General features: G+C 43.1%; 1 protein-coding gene across 2 annotated transcripts in view; it reads left to right on the top strand.

Moving 5' to 3' along the window:
* The first annotated feature begins 6,295 nt into the window (after nucleotides 1-6,295).
* LOC120951419 (retinal homeobox protein Rx) overlaps nucleotides 6,296-20,889 on the top strand; it is a 46,208-nt gene continuing 31,614 nt past the window's right edge. Inside the window, exons 1-4 of one of the 2 annotated variants that reach the window (XM_040370120.2) lie at nucleotides 6,296-7,568; nucleotides 7,711-7,800; nucleotides 18,383-19,690; nucleotides 19,821-19,987. In XM_040370120.2, the coding sequence (XP_040226054.2) occupies nucleotides 7,355-7,568; nucleotides 7,711-7,800; nucleotides 18,383-19,690; nucleotides 19,821-19,987 (1,779 nt within the window). In that variant the 5' untranslated portion in view covers nucleotides 6,296-7,354. Of the gene's footprint in view, nucleotides 7,569-7,710; nucleotides 7,825-18,382; nucleotides 19,691-19,820; nucleotides 19,988-20,889 lie in introns of both variants that reach the window. The other variant, XM_040370119.2, reaches the window with a different exon arrangement.

Here is a 20,889-nt window from a genome sequence, read left to right as displayed (position 1 = left end):
TCTTCTGATACCGTAACGTCAAAATTTGGACAGCCACGCGTCAAATGTAAACAATGCAAAGAGCTGTCCGGCAGTGCTTACATTAAAGTTGCTCAGTTCACCCAGTTAACCTAATTATTTTTTTTTGTTTAATAACATGAAAAATAAGTGTGAAATGTGCCTAAATTTATTTTGTTCAGTTTGGCTCGCAACAAACTGGATAATTCGACTGTTTCTGATTAAGCAGATATATCGCGTGAGACAAGTAGCTCAGCTTGCAGAATTGATCTACTTATTGTCACGTGAGACGAAGTCACCTGCTATTGGAAGGCACTCCACTGGTACCGGGCACGTGTACCGTACCGTTCCGTCAAACTCTCACCCAAAAACGAATAGTACGGTACGCTAGCCCATGACGTGTGGAGGCCCAAATACGAGGGGACGATTCATATGAGGTTTGAACCCACAATCCACCATATGAGGTTAAGTCGAGCGAGATGACGACTGGACCACGAGACCCCTTGTAAGAAAGGTGGAATAGATATTATTTTGATATTTTTAATTGACAAATTGCCAATTTTATAAAGATCAATTTTAATGTTCCTAATGTTAGAAGTTAGCCGGTCTCGTAGCCGGTCTCGTAGTACAATCGTCAACTCGTACGACTTAACAACATGCCCGTCATGGGTTCAATCCCCAAATAGACCGCGCCGCCATACGTAGGACTGACTATCCTGCTATGGGGGGGAATCAATTAGTCACTGAAAGCCAAGCCCACAAATGGGTACAGGCAGGCCTTGACCGACATCGGTTGTTGAGCCAAAGAAGAAGAATGTTAGAAGTTAGCTTGTTTCACAAATGTAGTTTATAAAATCTAAATACCCGGGAAGGGATAAAAAAATAAAGTAATTTAATTAACACATTGCTATTACTATCTGAGCATTCATTCGACAATCAGTCTTCACCTTGACACTCGTACCTTTGGTAAATGATTGTCCCAAGCTCAATACTTAGGAATTGATTCAGACAATGTGTTGCAATGCTCATATGTAATTCATGTTCCATTTTACTTAAGGTTCCGGCATCCGCTTTGGCCGGCGTAGTATGATATGTGTACCACTGTTTGAAGGAAGTCATGTTGTGCTCGCCAAGCACATTAATAACATTTCTCCTCTGGGACACCTTTCGATGACCATAATTACCTTCATTAGGTCCAATTTCCTTACCCACATACGTACCCCACGCTGTGCCACCTCTTCTGTTGCCCTGCATCAAACTAGGACGACAACAAAAAGGGACACCATCAGCAACTGTACCGCGCTAGGGAAATAAGTCCCACCGCCCCATTCACCGTACGAAGAGTTGGTGGTCACGTTCTTTCGGGGCTAAGTGATTTCGTTACGAAAACATCCAATAAGTTCAGTTGGTTATGTTTCTTCGCCCCACCTTTCCCCCCACCGGCTCGGTGTTACCATCCCAGCTTTTCCGAGTTGACCAGTCTGTCGTCATCATTAAGTTATTATTCACGCCACAAACAGTCAACTGATTCATTGCGTTCGGCAACGAGCAAATGTTTCGGCACGTTGGTGGCGATGTGGGAGTGGGAGGGGGGGGGGGGAGTGGAACAGTTGGGAGCAATTTTATGCTCCCGTTCCATTATCGCAATCGTGCTTAAAATCCGACCCAAGGGAGAAACCCAGAAGGCTACCTAGAAGGAAAGTCGTACGAAAGAAGTAAGAATTCCCCAAGTCACCTTCGTACGAGCAGGGCTGCGGTGCGCAATGGTTTGCCATAGAGGCTGGTTGGCGGATTGCTGATGGGCTCGAGCCTATGGAAATTACGCTCCCTTCAACCTTTCACCACCTTCCGCGAGGGGTGGGCTCCATTATGCATTGATGGTTTTCATCATCAATCAAGCAAACCGAGGAGCAGGGGAACGCCGGAGGTATTGGGTTTGATTGAGCGGGTGGGCGATGTGGCTGCCGGCCACACTTCGAGCAGCCCACAAAGCCCACTCTTAACGGCGGAGGCTCTTTTCTTTTCGCTGCACGAGCTTCCCGGGCGTGCGCGTTCGGGCTAATTGGTTGATAAGTGTGTTTTATGTAATATCATCGCGGATAATTTCATCTGGCAAGCGCATTCTGCGAGCTCGTGCGCCTTAAAGCAATGGTAAAGGGGGAGGGGGGGGGGGGGGGAGGGCTGGGGGGCTTTAGAGTGGTGAGCACGTGGACGGTGAAAAAGCAGGAGAGTCTGTAGCCGAACTGATGGATAAGTTAAATGTGGGGGCTGCGAATGCACAACGGAAAGGTACAGCGATAACCGGACCATTGGAGTGTTGAAGCGACCAAGTGTAAAGATTGATAATTGTATGGAGAATGTGGCGGAGCACTTTTCATCCACGTTTTCCAAACATTTGGAAGCTTTTAGCATCTAATACGGGCCACGGGTTCGTATTATTATAATTAATATTGGAGATTTTTCTGGTGCATGCATTTCAGTGCAGTTGCAACTAGGTATACGTTAAATCAGAGAAGTGTGATTGGAACTGAGAGTTGAATGTTCAATGTTTTTCAAACTTTTAGATATTGAAGATATTTCTTCTAGTATAAGACATTTAAAATTCTATAACTGAGCAATAACTGACTTTTGGTTGGAGCTTTTAAGAGTGACATTAATATCACAATTTTGTAACTCAGCAACACGGGTATTTTGATTAGAATAAAACTAAAGTTCAAATGTTTTTCTCAATTGACTCTTTCAGAAGAACTTTCGAACAAAACGACAAGCTACAATTTAAGTCATGCTAGCCGTGTTTGATAGTATCATTGTGTAAATTGAATGTGGTTTTTATTCTCCGATTTTGCCTCCCCCATCGACTTAATCTCCGAAATCTCCTAGCTAAAACAACACAAGATTGGCGGAAGAAAGTCATACTGTCTGCGAGAATCGTACATTGCTACCGGCCTCGGGTGCACTCTTACCAGCATGCAAACGTCCGTTGAAGAAATAATTATCCTAATTCCCCACTCCTACCCTCACATCACTGTTCCACGGCCGATACTCACCTTATAATACAAATTCAAATGTTCTTAGCCAAAGAAACAAAATAATTTCAGTAACGGAATGAACGCTCTCTGCACAGTGTATCTCGTCCGCTTGGAATCGTTCCATCGCAACCGTATGAAACGCAAACCAAAACAGCTCCATGGAACGCGAATCTATGGAAGCACGGGAAGAACACAGCACCACCGCCACTGTAATTGAAATATTGTTGAGGGCAATTATGTTGAGTAATTTGATCAATAAAACGAAGGATGTCGATGATTTATTTTAATTGCACTTTCCAAAAAAGCACAATCAAGTTTGCATTCGAATCGGAGAAGCTTTTGCCCGTGCTGATATTGGTGGCCCGTGCCCAACCGATCGAGCCGATCGATGGTCAAAAATTCAAGCAACGCGATGCTCGATGCGGCTCAAAACGGTGTAGCTGATATGCACTGGACCACGGTCTGATCGTGGTTTCGTTTCTGTGCCTTTGCTTTTCTCTTTCGTTCCTCCGTTTCCCTCGCTCGGACGTATGTGTATATGTGTCTGCTCTTGGAGAGTGGCTTTTGTTCGGAACATTAATGCATTAATTTAAATTAGATTTTTGTAATTATAAAGCTTTTCTCTTCGTTTTTTGTATGGTGGCTACTCGCGTTCCTTCTGCTTCTTGTGTCCATCTTTCTTGCGGGGGGTTTCTTTCTTTTTTTTACCAAAGCTCAGCGTCCTCTTTTTGTTTACGGTGTTTCATTCATCTTTCAGCTTGGGGAGATTTTCATTCAAGCCACTTTTGTTCAGACCACTCATTCACTTGGGTAGATGCGAATGTTTTCATTTGTGTGTCTGAATGTGAGGTTTCCATCCTGAATCCTAAGCCGGGGCTGTGCTGGTGAGTGCAGATGCTAGGGAGGGAACGGATGCTGGGGAGCAGAAGTGAGCCAATTCTATCGTTTGATGAAACTCGAACTACTCAATCACTATTATTTGGAGTCGTAATCGAAATTGATTTCTCTTTCAAAGTTTTCGTTTCTTTTCGACCAGCTTTTGGTCAGCGATTAGTCAGCCGACATTTCGGTTCGATTAAGCCTAGAAGTCTGCAATGATCCGTGGCCCGGTACATTGCCCTTACTGCGCTGCTGTTGTAACCGACGCTAGCTGGCTAGCTCCGACGATCAACACGAGCAGGAAGACGAACACGGGGCAGTTGTGCAAATAGGCAAACGAAGGAAGCAAACGTACGAAATTTATACATTTTTGGACGGGACCCACTACTACCCAAACACCAAGCAACATATAAACAGGCACAAAGCAACCAACGCTACCGTCCGTTTCGGGCGGGCCGTTTCATCAAGGCCAATTTCATACGCTGTTTTTCTCCGTGTAAATAACCACCTGGAACTTGCGGCTGGATGGCAAACGGGTGCAATTAGGGGGTGCAATTAAATTTCTTGCTAAAAAAGCTCGTGCTCGTGATGGTCGCGGCCCGAGCATATGCCAGTACGTGGCACTGGAAAGTGGATAATTGCTCTCATTCGGTGCGCTTTCCGCTCCTGGTCGTCCCTCTGGGGTCTTTTGGATTCAGGATTTGGAAAAGAGCTACGATTAGGAGGGGGAGTTGCTTCCTTGGACAATTCCGGTGCAATCAAACAAGAGCACGGCCAGAATGTGGCAGCTTGAGGAGGACTCACCAGTTATGCTGTTAATAATGGTTGCAACACAGCAATGTTTTACATCGGTTTTGGACTCGAGCTGGGATAGTGCAACAAAATGAAGCCATTTTTGGCTGCTCCGTTGATGGCCAATAAGCTACCAATTAAAGTGTAATAATACTTTCTCCCCAGTTCTTCCGGGTATTGAGTTTTGGGCTATTTGTCCGAGATTTACAAGCTACATAAACGAACTAATTATAGCTTGTAAATGCGATTGATGCAATGGTTTTGCTAGGAACGTTTTTGTTTCAAGTAAAACATTGTTTGCAATAAACGAGAAGAAGATTTTCAGTCGAATTCAGTATTGAATGAGGTTTTGAAACATCCCCCAAAACTGGTTTGATTTGTGAACGTTAAACATTATACAATTCTGTCTTCTTGTCAATTTCTGTTTATCAGTTATATGTCTTAGTTGAGATTCACAATTCCGGTCGCTCTTGATGATGAGACTATAACCTTTTCATCATTGTAGAGATAAATTCAACATTACTTTAGTGTTAAGTTCATATAAAAATAAATATATATTATTTTAAAGGACTTTTGCCATTAGCACATGAAGTAGTATTTTAATAATGCAACCAAACTGTGTTAAAAATAAATAATGCAACTGAGCTATTCCAATAAAAATGTTCTAAAAACCGTCACATAATCATTCCTCTAAAAATAAATAAAATCACTCGTAAATAGAGGAAGTGAGTGTAACGTCAAGAGCACGGCAGTCTCTGGTGATTCGAGCCACGCATGTCGCCATTTGGTTTGCTAGTCCTTCATTGCTTCAATATTAATAAACTTCAAATAATTACATTACCCACAGAGTCAGAAGACTTTTCCCTCCCTCAAGCGGGGCCTTCGATTTGCTCTTCCACCCCCATAAAATAAGCGAAAAGTGAGAAAAGGAATGAAAATTGGGTGAAAATCGTAGACCAAAAACGCATCTCACCAACAGCGCAAGAGAGTGGTGCGAAAGAATGAGATACATCGATTCGGGCACCCCGCACACAATGGTAGGGAATGTGTTTTCTTTATTTTCGCTCCTCTATAACCACAATACTGCCAGCCCCCCGAATCGTGCGCGCACGTCTTCAATTTATCCGTGCTTCAAATTACGACTCATTACGGTCGGTTTTGGGCTGCGGTAAGAAGGGAGAATAGAACAAACCCTCCGCTCTTTTCCCATGCCACATCCCCACCCCAACCCAACGGTATGGGTTGAAACAGGGGCGCCAATCCAGTCGTTCCATACATCCCCCCCTCCCTTGCTTCCAATGGTGCAGGAGAATCAACAAGAAATGGTTGCCACTCGGAAAAAATCTGGTTCTCTTTCAATCGGCGCGCCTTGCAGCATCCGAAACAGAGCGGAGCAGATGGATAAAGAAAGAGAAAGAGTACGAGAGAAAGAGAAAGAGATAGGGAGGGCTACATAGGCGAAGGCGAGACAAGCAGTGGTTTCTCAGAGAGCGAAAAATCCACCCCTAAAAGCAGCAACCCTCGATCGGTGGCTGAGAGAAGCCGAACAATACTGGTACGGGGGAAAACGGCTACAACATACAGGAGAGAGTGGAAACGGGATAGACACAGGGTATACGCCGCGGAAGAGTGAGTGAGAGCGCAAATCGGAAAAGAGGATAGCACTACAAACCTACCCCGGTAGCGTAGCAGTGTACCACCGGCACCAGGGAAAATCGAGCTCCAGCACACAAGGATTTTCGACGAACCGCACAAAACGCCATTTACCTTTGGCGCGTTTGGTTGCGCATACGGCTGTGGTGGTGTTTCGCGTGTTTCTTCGGGTTTGATTTTAGCGTGTCGGGTGAAATTCGCGTGCTGCTCCTGGGGGCACTCTTTTGTCGCATGGTACGGCATTCCGGGGTTAAACTAGCTGGCCGCGTGTAGTGTGTAGTTTTACATCGCGTGAGTGTGTGGTTTGTGCTTTTTGTTTTGTTTGTGTTTTGGCGCAGCACCGGTGTTGTTTCGTGTGTCTCCCCAGGGGGCGGTTATGCGTGCTGATGGTTTGATGCTGACAATTTTTCCCGACCAGCAAACGCAGGAAAAATCTTTTCTCCCTAGTGGGTAGCTCGCCAGTGTGGTTCTGTGACACGAACCAACCAGTGTGAAAGGAAATTTAGTAAAGAAATACCTGTTGGCACACATTTCCTTATCTCGTCAAGGATAATAACGCGACCATGTTCGTCACAGTTTAGAGGCAATGCGGTTGCAGTGCGGAAAGTGAAGTTAATACATCCTGCCATGTAACGTTCTCACTGTTAAGTGGAAAATAGGCTAAACGTGAACCTAATGCTTCGAAATTTATCAATGATACGGAATCAGTGTAATTGGTGTAGTAATATATTGAGGAAATAATAACGTAATAATGACGGTGTAAAATATACAAAAATTGGTGTGAGCGAAGTTCAAAGCTGTTGTATAAAAGAAAGCCGTTCAGCCTACTAGCAAATGTGAAAAATATCTGCAATATGGTTTGAGTGTGTTATCAATTTCATGTAAAGGATATTCGTACAAAAATAAAACTGCTCAGTGACCCCACTCTTAAAACGGATAATAAAAAAGCAAAACGCTGCCCACCCTGTCAATCCAACCATTCTTGCATTCGCCTTCCGCCTACGATGGACATCAAGTCCCTGTCCGAGGTGCAGAAGCAAATCTTCACGAACCTGATCGAGAAGCTGATTGCACACAATAAGTTTCCACCGAGCGAAGCCGAGGACGTGCAGAAGCTGTTGGAGAACGTGCGCGATGCCAAAAATTTTCACAAGATCATGGAAAAGCTAAAGGAATGCGGTCAGCTCGACGTCGACATTGAGGAAAACTTCCGCGAAGGTAGGTAACACATGCGAAAGGAGTGTGTGAAAGGCTACCCAAAAGCCTACAAAGGAATGGGAACAGTCAGTGTCCTGGTCTTGTACTTGATTGGCAGTATGTATTGTTTCTAAAGTGCTCGTCCTGGTGGTTTGATTTTCAGAAAATGGCATTTTCCTGAAAGATACGGCGAAAAAACTCGGACCCGGCGGTCAAACGCTCACACCTCGGCACACGATCGACGCAATATTAGGTTTGAATAATTGTGAAAACGGAGGTAGGATACTAATCTAGTTTGGCTCTGTTTGGCTGGGAATGGTTTGGTTTCAGTAGGTTTGATGACTTTTGGCTTTGTAAAAAATGTTCGAATAAAACTCAAATAACACTACAGCTCATCCACTGCTTTATCGATGATTTTAATACATGACAAAAAAGTTATATGCTGAAAAGGTAGTATTGGTGTTTAGGTTCTTTGTTTTAATGCATTTTTGTTTTTACTTTTAACTTTTGTATATTTCTGTACTTTACAAATTATGTTTGCACGCAATTAGAACTAATTTGTTTGTTTTTTAATTATGTCATCAATGTTAATTTGTCGTTGTTGCCGCACATATTTCACATCAAAAGATTGACAGCTTTTCCGTAAAACCTGCATTAAAAATCAACATCTTACCATACGAAACAAACGGTGAAATGATTCATTGATTCGGAACTTAACTCGTGAAACATTTGAGGCAAAAGAACTCCGTTGGAGCCAAAGCCTCTTAAAGCTATACAAACAACAACAACTCGGTAAACAAAAGACAAAGTGAATTGTACCGTAACAATAAACAAAAAACGCCAAAAATTATTGTTTGTGACTGTGAACTGACAATAACAATCAAAAATATAATGTATTTCTTGTGATTTGTTTGATACGAATCTCCCTGAAATAGTAATATATGTTCATGGAAATGTTACGTTAGATATGTTCATATGTCATGGAACTGCTTGGTTGTATGTTTGATGTATATGAAAATTATACAAATGTTATAATCTTTTTTGTTGTATGTATTGATAAATGTCTGACTTGTAAAACTTTGTAATATACATTTAAGAATCAGCAAAACAAAAATTAAAAACAACTCTATGTAGCTATTTCTTGGAAACTTTGTGCAAAAACTTCGGTTCTGAAAAACTCGCTGAAAGTTCCAAAGTCAAATTTTTTTTTTAAAAACGAGCTAAGGCTATAGAATAGCATAGCAAGAGATAAAATTGGAGCAAATTGTACTGTGGTACGTGCATAATTTTGATATTTTTATTATATGACAAACTAGCAACTTTTTGATTTAAAGTAAGCTATTTGACTTGAAATTGTAAAAATGTTTTTAGGAACAAGAAAATATATTTTTATTATAAATTAATCTCTAAGAAACTGTCCTAGATTGCTGAATGTAATGGATGTTATGTTTGTCGATTAGGACACGAATGAATTCTCTCAATTGAGTTTTTTTTAAGTTTCTCGCTGTTTTTTTTTATTTACATATTATTCCAAATACTTAGAGCGACAATGTGGTTCAGTTTATTGCATTATTTGCGTGTTTATGATGCTTCCTGAACGCATAATGTTGATATTAAATTTACAACAGCTTCATTTCATGCAAATTTCAAATTATTGTTCGGAATTTAACAATGCTCATAAATCATGCCAAGATTGTGTCACTGAAATATCCTTTAATAGTTAGTAGTTTGTCTCTAATCGTTTTGCTTTATGTAGCAAATTTAATGCCCGTGTAGTAACAACATTGAGGTTGGTACAAAAATTAGTGTTGTGGTTTAAGGTTTAAATTTTGCCGTATTTTACAATAAGACAGATATTGTCCAAACACATTTTGGACGATGCAATCACCATTATTCAATTAATCTGTGCGGTTTACACTCTATCTGCATGCTACTGAAACACTTGGGAAAAGTCTCAATATTCAACACATTGTTTGCATCTGATTAGTTTCTTCTAAAATGCCATCTCCCATCGTTAGATGATACATAGAAAAGCCTCGTGCGTCAAGACATAAATTATTCAAACCCAGAGAGAAATCTGCCACACCACACAAATGGATCAATGAACGATTGGAAAAGCCATGCGTTAACTTCAGCTCCCGACAAGTCCGGTGGGTGCACAGATAATAATAGTGTCTCTAATTTAGCGTTTCGGTATCCCATTCATCGCCCCAATAGCGAACACAAAGCGGTGGGCTTTCCTTTGTCGACCGAATCAGCCACCGTAATCGACCGCGGCCAATCGCTAGATCTCTAGGCTTTCTGCATCTTCCACTGTCAGCTCCATCAGCCATGCTGGCTTTACTGTCTGCTCCCTATTTCCCAACGGGAACCCTCCACTCGACCCATTCTGTCATCAATCAAACGCTTTCGTGTAGCTCTTGTAGCGAACACTTGATAGGCCCCTTGGCGGGCTTCCGAGTTGGGAAAGTGAAATGTGTCCACCGGAACTCATGAGAAATTTTCCCACCTGGTATCGCCGGTTTTGCTTAGGAAATGCTTTTCGTCTTTGGAAAATGGATGTGAAAGGGGTAAATAGTACGTTAGCGTCTGACAGATAGTTGCCTTGTCCGAACGGTTGCCTGCAGATGGGACGGGTTTTGGCGAACATTTAGCAACCCATGGCCGATCCTTTTGTGCAAAATCTCACTTTCAAAACCGGGCCACCGATCCCACCGACCGGTCCTGCCCTTCTTGTACGGCTAATGGAGCGTGTAAAGTGTATATGCGTTCCAAGATTGGCATCTACACACGTTTGTGCCCAAAATTGGTGCTCCGTTTTCGGTGCTTGAGTTGCGCTTGGTCGCACACTGTAAGCATGACTGCTGTAATCTTCCAGCACCCGGCAGCTCCGTCGTCAATCTTGAGTGGATCACGAAGCTCTGCGTGCTGCCACGGAGTTTTAATTCAATTTAAAATCTACTTTCGTACGAGAACGCACGAGAAAACAAAGCAATAAACTGGATCCAAAGCAATACCTCTGTGTGGAAAAAATACCAAACTACAGGAAGGATTTCGCTTTTGCGTACGGCCCTACCCTGTGGAACGTTCACCTGTCCAGCTGTCGATGATTTTAACACGCACGGTTGGCACGGTTAAAACTAAATTAATCAAACGATTTTTTGCTTCTCTCGTTTTGTTCCTTCCATCGTTGGGTCGATTCCGATGGATGGAAGTGTTTCTTTGATTGATTTATTAACGCTTCTTTATGTCTCGCGAGATACACCTCACTTTTCACAGTTTGTTTCTCGTTCGGTCGTGTTCGATGGTAGTGGGGTTGCGTTTATTACTTCAACTCCAACTCCGTCGATAGCTTCGCTTGCTTTTTGTTAGTTTCCTACTGTTCGCACCAACTGTCTTTTTGAGCATTCGACGTTTGGGCGAAAATTAGGATTACCTTCAGTTAAGCCACCTCGAATCCCGGTAACTGGTTGGCTCAAGTCACGGAGGAGGTTGTGTGAAACTGAAGGTGATGGCTTAAAGTGGCTCCTACCATCTCCATTAACGCGCGGATAAATAACAATAAACTCCCGGCACACCATCCTCAAGTCTCCAACTCCAAACCCTTACCGCCAGTGCCGTGTTTAGCACTTAATTAATCATTAAATGAATGTTGCGATTGCTTAATAATGATGTTGCTTCCATTAAGAAGAGTACGCGCCGATCATCGGTCAACACACGGGTTGGACACGCGGTAATGGACCGCTGCGTGGCCCCAGCTCCCCAGCTCTCTGCCGCACAGATTGTAGTAATTCTATTACGAGACGAATGTACGTCAACGCCACTGTCAGGCTTGGCGAGCCGGCTAATGAACGGAGGCGGTTGGTGATTGTCCGCGAAGGTTTAAAGTGAGTGGCACCAATTGGACGAAAAAAAATAACACAGAGGTTCCGTTTTGAGTACGGTTTACAGTGGCTTAAGGACATTGGCGGATGGTTCGATAAATGTAAGTCAATTGGCTCCGTATTGCTTTTGACCCATATTACTGAGTGAAGGTTTTGCACGGGCTAATTATACTTGACATGAATTCATTACACTCGCTATATTACAAAGGAATGTTAAGATCGTGTATCATTCAGCAAGGCAAAAACGAATAGCTATGCTAATAAACGTGAGTAGAGACGACATGACATGGTTATAATTATCAGAATATCGATAAGTTGTGATGAAATCAATGAGACAAGGTTTCATCTAGTCTCGTTTATAAAATTTCAGTTCATGTTTTTTTTAACTATTATGCTTCATAGTTCATTTATGGTTTGTGTGGTGAAAAATCAACAAATCATTTTTTTAAAATCATGATTGATCATAATTATTGAATTTACAAATCATAAATATATTTGTTTCATGAATTTTTATAATAAAATTAATATAATTTGAAACATATCATCCGAATCGATAAAACATGTAAAGACTTGATGTTCTCAAGCTTTTAATCAATTAAGATCCTACGGGTCGGCTACTCACGATGCGCAGGGTCCTAACGTTCACATGGGGGCAGGACATGAAATTTAATTTTTAGATCAAAGCTATTTAAGTCTTAGGACCTATTTCATTTGTAATGTATCGTCCTGTTGCGGCAATTGATCTAAATTTCGTAAAATTAAAAATCATACAACGGGGTCAACATTGACCCAAGACCCGATTATCGGTTCATACCAAACATATCAAAACATATAAATTCCATAACTAAGTTTTAATCAGAGCTAGAAAAAATCAACAACTTTTAAAAATATCACATTGACGGTACCTCGACAAAGCATGGAACATTATCTATTTGTTTTATGTTAGTTGACCCCAAACAATACAGATGGTACACGCGAGTGAAAGCAAATCAGCAATCGTTTTCTTTCCCTTTCAATCAACCATTTCTGGTGCACATTCAACATTTCTTCAACATTTTGTCTCTTTGTTTGACAAGAAGTAACAAAAAAGGGACATAACAAGACCAAAGAGTTTTCCCGACAAACGAACCCCATGACGAGGCAAAACACTGTATTAAATATCACTTATCCGTTCGGAGCGAGCCGGAGCGGCTGTTTCGAACGATTTCTTGAGAATCATTGTTGTTCCTGTGCGCTGAAACAAAAATATACACTCACAGCAAATTAGACAAATTAACAGCAAGATACGGTGCAATTAGTAGCTGCATCATTGGAACGTACGGCCGGATGGAAAGTGTTCTGTCTGGTGACAGTCGGAAGACGACTTTACTCCCATTGCATTCCACCGTACCAAAGGCTGCCTTCACTTCTCGTTCCTCCGTTATTCTGCACGGGAAAAGGGGCGGAAGAAATTCAATAAGAGGAGATTTTCAACATGAAAGAGTTTGCCAAATGGAAAACTAACTCAATAACGTGGGAAGCCAGCAGTGCACTGCTGGCGAACCTTTAGCGGCCGCTTGCCTGCCGGTACCGCATTTCGTCTAGCTTGGGTCTTGTTCTCTGCTGAGTGTGATGACTTTGAATCCCTAACGGATTGAACCGGATTGCAGCAGCACAAGATTAAGCGACATATCTGGAAAAGGTTGTATCCAGGCATTAAAAAAAGGGATGGATGCGCTTCCTGTGGCCGGGCGCCGCTTAATACCTTGCCCTAGCCCCATCCTCAGATTGTATCGGACCTCGGTTGAGAGGTCTACCTTTGAACGAGCTGAAAAGTGTGCAGATCTGTTCGTTTGTAATGAATAAATGTGTTTGTATCTTCTTAATCGAATCATCAATAGAGGAGCGGAGAGAGAAAGATAGAGAAAATAAGGAAGATCAAATGCGAGCTTGATGGTAATCGAAAGCAATCTGTTCTTTGGAATAGCAAAAACCATTAGCAACTACTGAAATGCCCTACGGCATGACATTTTTGCTCCATCTAGATAGAACCTGAACCTATTCACTATGGACGCTGACCGATATTATGCAATTATGTTGTCAAAGGGTTCGATGCTAGTGTGTTACATTTGCAACCATTTGCAATATTGAAGATCGTTTATTTTCTTTTTAAAAAGACTGTTTGTTAAATCCGTTATAAGTTATACATTTTCTCACCTTGATATTTAAACCACAATCCATGCTCTGTTTGGAAACTATACAGTGGTTGCGAGTGAATGCTAATCGGACACTTCACTCTAGCTCAATTAATCAAAGTCTAACATTTATGAGGGAATTTGTTTAGCTGGCTACAATAGCGATAGGTAAAGCTCTAGCACGTGCGTTTCGTAATGCCGCTTCGTGCCGGATGTATGCGGATGCAGGTATTAATTAGGAAAACAAATTGAATCAAAAGTAGCTGGAGGTTATCGTGACGTCTGGATCTGGCGTCTCGTGACTGTTGCTGTGACCGGCCTGTCAGCGGGGTTTCTTTCTTTCGTTTGCGACATTCTAGCAAATCGTCTGGGTGAGAGTATATATTTATGAATTTCCTACGCTGTATTTATTGATTTTTTAATTTATATTGCGGAGCACTGTTTATTTGGGCTCATCGACCTCGTCCGGATTCTGCGACAACACGGATACAAGCCTCAGTGTGTTTGTTGTTGTCATTGATTCCTATAGTTTCATTAAAGCTGCAATATGTTTTGGAAAAACCTTTTTTATACATAGTGTATTTCGACATAGTAGTATTCTTTGTTAACTTCTTCCTCGTTATCCTGTAACTTCGTCGTATTGAACTGTAATTTCTAAGTAACCCGGCGTTAAATTTCACTATTAAACGATGAATGATTAATGTTATTCTTTAATGAACTAATCATACATTGTTATCAGTGATAGCAAGTAATTAGTTAAATATTTAGATTTTTCCTAATAAGCATTCACTTTCTAAGAGATAATCTAGCAGCATTGCCATCGCGTTCTCACCACCTTTGTGGTAATCGCTATGTGTTGAAAACTTTAGATAGATGATGGACGCTTTTAAACATGAGAGTAATTATGCGCATTAAAAAAAAGGTCATGCAAGATCATTACTTGAGTGCAGCAGAATGTACTTTTTAACGTAGGATTGTGATCGTCAGACACTGATTGGCTGGAGCGAGTTTGCCAAGATGAACAAGCATCAGTACGTCTCGATAGGAATCAATTTATGCCACACGTTAAATGCATGTTTTTATCCCTTTTAATCCCGTGTAGAAACAACGAGCATATTATTAGAAATTAGATGCGAACAAGGGCTTAAAGTATTCCTTCTGTTTAACTCACTCTCTCTCTCTGTGTCTCTCCCTCTTTGTCTTCGTTAAAAATGAGTCCTTGGAAATGTTAAAGCACACAGACGCTTGCAGCACCAGTCGTCCCAAGCCCTAGCTCCATTTCTTCACTTTCCGCCCAGCAATAGAACGGATGGGTAACGTAGTTTTGATACCATCCTCTTTTCATCCTTCTCGCTGGCAGGAATGACATAAAAGTCCCCTTTAAAAGCAACTGGAAGGTGTTTTATTCGTTTGTGGCAGCACCTTTTTGCCGCCGCTGTTGCCGTGCCGAGTCGCTTTAGACAGTGACGTTTGGAGATGTTAATCAACAATCAAGTTCCGATCCTTGACGGAGTTGTCTAGTTTGGATGTTTGGGTTTGCCTCTCACTGGAATTGCATTAAGCAATAAGCGAGAGATGGTCGGTAAAAGGTGGGAACAAAAATGACTTGCAGCTTGCATTGCAGTAGATGCTATAAACAGACGACTAATGTACGTATGTTTAGCAACCAATTGCCATCGTACTAATTATTCACGTAGGAAACCGTTTCCAATGTAAGCGAGCGTGTAAAAAGCGTAAACTATTTAATTAGTTTTAACTCTTCCAGTATCGGGGTTATTGGTTACTAAATATAAATTATGTTTTGTTGTTGTCTAATATTTGATTGGATAAAAGAACAGAAAAACTTGCAGATTGTTCATATCTATTCTATCTTTCTCTATTTGCTCGAAGGTAATCTAACCTATCATTGTGTCACATCCCGTAATCCATGTGTGATCATCCTTCAAAGCCTTTTCACCAGTTTGAAGGTGTTCCTGGACTGACAACACTATGTCCCCGTTTGGGGGATATGTTTTTCCCGGTCGAAGTTTCGCTAGTTTTGCTTTTCAACCACGTCCCAGGTTGATATAACGAGTTTCAACCGAATGCTCCGAATGGATGGTTCGTGACGGAGCGCCTGTCAATTTGGATCTCAATGATCGCTACAGCACGAGTCTGGGACTTGATAGTGAAACGATATATTGACAGTCCATCAAGATAGCACATTCGTCTCGTAATAGTTAAAAAATGGATGAAACCCTCGAAACTATGTCCCCTTCGGCTGGGATTTGGCCCTGGTGGGAAACTGATCCTATTACAAAAAGAGACCAAAATAACTCGGAATCAAAGAAAGAGAGCAACAGAGAGAGTAAGAGAGGGAGAGTGCAGTTGTACTGGATTGTGAGCTGTATCTGAAAACTGTCGTCGTCAACGGCATTTGATGGCGAGCACGCCACGTTCTTTACACCAGTTTGGGCACACACTGACACAAAAACATAGGCACTGGATAATGCGACCAAAAACAGGACCCTGACAGAGAGGAAGAGTGAAAAAAACACCACAATCATTTGACTTGCATGATGTTAACACTAGATTTACAATGACTTCCACTAATGGATTGCATTTGATATCGTTTTGGGCGTTTCGTTTCGATCCCCACCGACCGGTTGCCGACCGGCTTCTTCCCTTTCGAAATGGAATCAATCTAAACACTGCCTGCTGTCGCCCCTAGCACAAAGGACAGTTAACACGCACGTCAGTGGTTTTGCTTCCTTCCTTCCTTCCCCACCTTGCACTAAACCGGTAGCGGTGGCACGCGGGAATTAGAAGCGACAACTAAATCATGAACGTTAAATCACTCTCAATTAAATTGAATTTGAGCACAATTTAGATTAGACTGCCGAGCAGTCAGCGGTTCCTCACTATACTCAGTTTTCCTATCGATGGTTTTCCGGCTCATTCTCAACCATTCGAGAACGTGCACACCGGTCGCTTTTTGTGGTTGTCTTTGCCACGACCGATATGTGAGGGAAATGGGAAAAGCAAGGAGTCCGGACGAAGCGGTAAGCAAGTGGGGCAAACGAGCACTGAGGGGTCGATCGCTATCCTACAAAAAGGGAACAGATAATGAAGCCGCGACGAAAATGTCGGGGTCTCTGTTACCCATTAAACTAAAGCACATACAATTTCCCCACACCGTAGCGTTATGACACTTTGACATGCAAAGCTTGCCACCACGCCAGGGAAGAATGGTCTGACAAAAGAAGGCAACGCAGGGTAGGCTCAGCTAAGCGGAAAACTTGAGCAGTGTCTTACCATCCCTCCCTCTCATACTTGCCCTGACTGTTTCATGGCTTCACAAAACTGATCACTTTGCCGTGCAAATGAATGCGAGTTTCCCGTGTGTAATTAATTTGTCAAAAATAACTCACTTTTTCGCGAGTTTTCTACCGAACGAGGTGCGATTATTTACAAAGGGTTGCATTCCCGTTCTGCTTGCCGAAAACAAAATCGCAATGCTCGGGACTCAAATTCACCCCGTTAACGCTAGTAAATTACATTTCGTTATTTTTGGGTCCTAGAAGAAGGAGTTTCTTTTACAACAGTTTACTATGTAGCGAGGCACGTGCTCGTGGGTACGCCTAGGGTCGGTGCCAGTGGGGGTAGAATTAAGAATGCCCGAAAACTAATTCCAAGAAACACCCGCGAAAGCGGCTTTTTTGAATGGGAGTAAAAAAGGTTACAAACAAATTCCCCAAAACACAAGTTCGAACGCCATGCTCGTGTGTTAAGCCATTTCCATGATTTCTATGCTTCCGCACGCTACAGTGCCGTGTGATGGAATTTAGTTTTACGCTTTGTTTTGCCTGGCTGCTCGTGCCCACCGTAACTGGGCAGACACGCGATACAAGTTAGTCAAAAAATTATGACCAGTTTGAAACTTATTATGTGTTTTGTTTGCCTAATTTCGATTAAGAAGCAATTCGCACCTGTTTTGCGTTTGGTAAAACGAAGGGCAATACGGTAAACGGAGATCGGAATCGCATTTTGTTTGTTGATGTTTTTGGTTGGTGCACATTTATTACGGTATGTATGTGGTGTTGTATACTTGTACATACAGAATAACGAAAAAGTAACATATAATAGTTCGGAGTTAATGAGCTGTTGACGTTAAGAGCTGAATTATATATTGTGATTAGATTTGATGAGTTATTTTATGAGTAGCTAGTTATTAAGCAGTGTTTCATCACTATCGAATTATGCTGCTTCAAATGTTAGAGCATTACTTGGTCAATACCATCTTTGCTCATCTCATCAGATTAATAGCTTTTGCCTGACTGGATTTAAAGCCTGCATAAACAAAAGCTTGATTGTTGAAGCACTTATGCGCCATCTTTAATTGGACTTCAGACGAAAAGTCAGAATCCGGAATTGATTGAGCTAATTGAATAAACACATCGATTAGATTGACTTCTTGTACGATTGAAAACATAACTAGATGACTTGGGGATTGTTTTGCGATATGATTTGGCATGGCTTAACCAATGTTTTTACTAACCATGAGATGCGCATGGTGTAGCAAACTTTAATCAATTGTGTCAGCTTTTTATTACGTTTTGTTTTTATGTTGACCTTTCACGTTGTGGTTGTTGCTGTTGTGTGTTTAATAGTTTATAGCTTTTTTCAATTTACTAGTAGCTCCAGTAGGATTTAGCATGGTGCAGGATCATAAAGCACTCAAAATGGTTGGTACCCATCATGATTCAACTTATCTCGCTACCCTGCCCTTTGTTCGCAGGAGACTCGAGCGATGCAACCGATCTCAGCGCATCCCCTCTTAGCCAGATCAAGCTGTGCGATCAGCAGCAAATGATGGCGAAAACACAGCTACCCGCCACCTACGGTCTCGGCAGTCCCTCGAGCCCGGACAAGTATCAGCAACAGTTAGCCAATTACCAGAGCCACATCAAATCGTTGGACCTCGTGGCGGCCAGCTCCCTCGAACCGTCGTCGCCCCAGAGTGCGCTCCATCATCAGCTACCGTCGCACCATCATCTGCATCATCATCATAATCACCAACACCCGCCGGCCGTACCTCACCTCCATCAGCATGCAGCCCACCACCAGCACCACCATGCGCACAATCACCTTCAGCAGCATTTGCATCAGCAGCAGCAGCAGCAACACCAGCAGCACCTTCCCCACCAACTGCCTTCGCCGACGCATCCGTCACAGCATCAGCTTGCGCTGCACCATGCGCAGCATCCTGCCCTCGGCCAGCAGCAGCCACCGCATCCCTCCCTGGCCGAGCTCGAGTACATGAAGACGCTCAAGGAGACGAACAAATACTTCATCGATCGCAACTATCGATCGCTCGGCTACGCGGCTGGTATGCGCGGCGGACCAGAAGGTCCCCCAGAGGACGGAACGGGCACCTCGGCAGGCGGTGGTGTATCTGGCGGCGGCGAGTACGAGGAGAATCTTTCATCCCCAACCGGCGCAGGCAGTGGTAATGGCAGCGGGAGTCTGAAGCGCAAATACGACCGCACGAGGGATGGTGAGGATCGGCCCGGAGGCAATGGCGGAAATGGCGACGGCGGCGTCCTGTTGCCGGACGGCTCCGAAAGCAATCCGACGTCCGACAGCTCCATTAACAAATATAATAAGCTGCATGAGTCAGCCGATAAATCAATTAGGGCTAATAGTTTCGATTATATGAAAAATTTCGACGAGCTGCGGGCCCGACAGGCTGCAGCTTACGAAGCGGAACAGCACCATCATCATCATCAACAGCAACAGCAGCAGCAGCAGCATCACCACCAACAGCTACAAGTTCTTCACCAGCAGCAGCAGCAGCAGCAGACACAACAACACCTTTCGCAATCACAACATCCGCAACAGACATCGCCATCGTCCGGGCAGCACGGGACGACTGCCGGGACCAATGCGGGGACGGACGACTACAATCCGCACCGACAGTCGGCGGACAGTGGTGCGGACAAGGGTGCAGATGACGGTGGCGTGAGTTACGCGTCCAGCGAAGAGCTCAATCAAACTACGTCCAGCGAACAGGGCGAAAAGGTGGGCTCGGGCAGTGACGATGAAGGTAAGATGGAAGGTTTTTCTGTTTTATTTTAGCAATCGTTTATTATCTTCTTCTCCACATTTTTTAATCTGCGCTATGTAACATGGCCTTCATTGTTCTGACGCTTTTTTGTTTCTTGACCCGGTTCTAGGTGGTGATGATAATTGCTCGAAAAAGAAGCATCGTCGAAATCGGACCACTTTCACCACCTATCAACTGCACGAGTTAGAGCGAGCCTTCGAAAAGAGCCACTATCCGGACGTCTATTCGCGTGAGGAGCTGGCGATGAAAGTGAATTTGCCGGAAGTACGGGTACAGGTAGGTGTCTAACGAGGATATTGTTTCATTAATGCATCTCAAGCACGGCCGGAATAGAACCATGAATAGCTTTCTTACATTTGACGCTTCGTTTTGTACCACCATCTGTAGTGGTTTGGATTTTTGACAAACATCTGGAGTAGGCCGGACCGGGCTCCGGGCCATATCGCCCAAAATCGTTACCAATCATATTCAACGAGATACAATAAAGAATCATCTCGTTACGTCTCGCTTTTTACAGGATCGGACAACAACAAAAAAGGGAAGAAAAGGGCGAAAATATGAGCTACGCCCTCCGTTTTTGCGTAGTGGTTTGTTTATTTTGTCATCTTGCAAATGCCTGCGGCTTTTCTCCCCCTTAGGTCTGCCGCCTAGAAGCGATGCGAAGTGTGCACACTCCTGGTTGTCTGATCGATGTAGGAGTGAGTACGTGGGTACGAGGTCAGTGCCACTAGCCTTCTGTGCACGTTGTTCCTACTGCTTTTGCTGTCCGCTTGCCACTTCCGGGGTTGCCCGTGGCTGGTAAATCGCAGCGGTAATTGAGTTTTCAATTTACCATCATATGAATACGATTACACGAGGGAGAGGTTTGGTTCGAGCCTTGGGGTGCCGGCGGACAGCAACAGCCCTTGGTATACTCCCTCCGAAAGGGGTGTCATATTTGGTCTATTAATACACACTCTAAGGAAGGGAACGATTATGCCGCGTTTGATTGAAATTTTTGTAATTGTTGCGTTTTGACGTTTTCCTATTATATTGTGCACCTAATGAGGCACCAACTATGTAAGCCAGTTAGTAGGAGGAGGGTCAATCAATTTGTATTTTTACGTTTGGTTTGAGTTACGACGGAGTTAAATCAGACTACTGACTTGGAAGCTCTCTTACGAGGTAAAGACAGTGTA

This window comes from Anopheles coluzzii, chromosome 2 (assembly GCF_943734685.1).
Source record: "Anopheles coluzzii chromosome 2, AcolN3, whole genome shotgun sequence".
NCBI lineage: Eukaryota > Metazoa > Arthropoda > Insecta > Diptera > Culicidae > Anopheles > Anopheles coluzzii.
The sequence above is the reverse complement of the archived record's forward strand: the minus strand, read 5'-3'. Positions and strand labels throughout refer to the sequence as shown.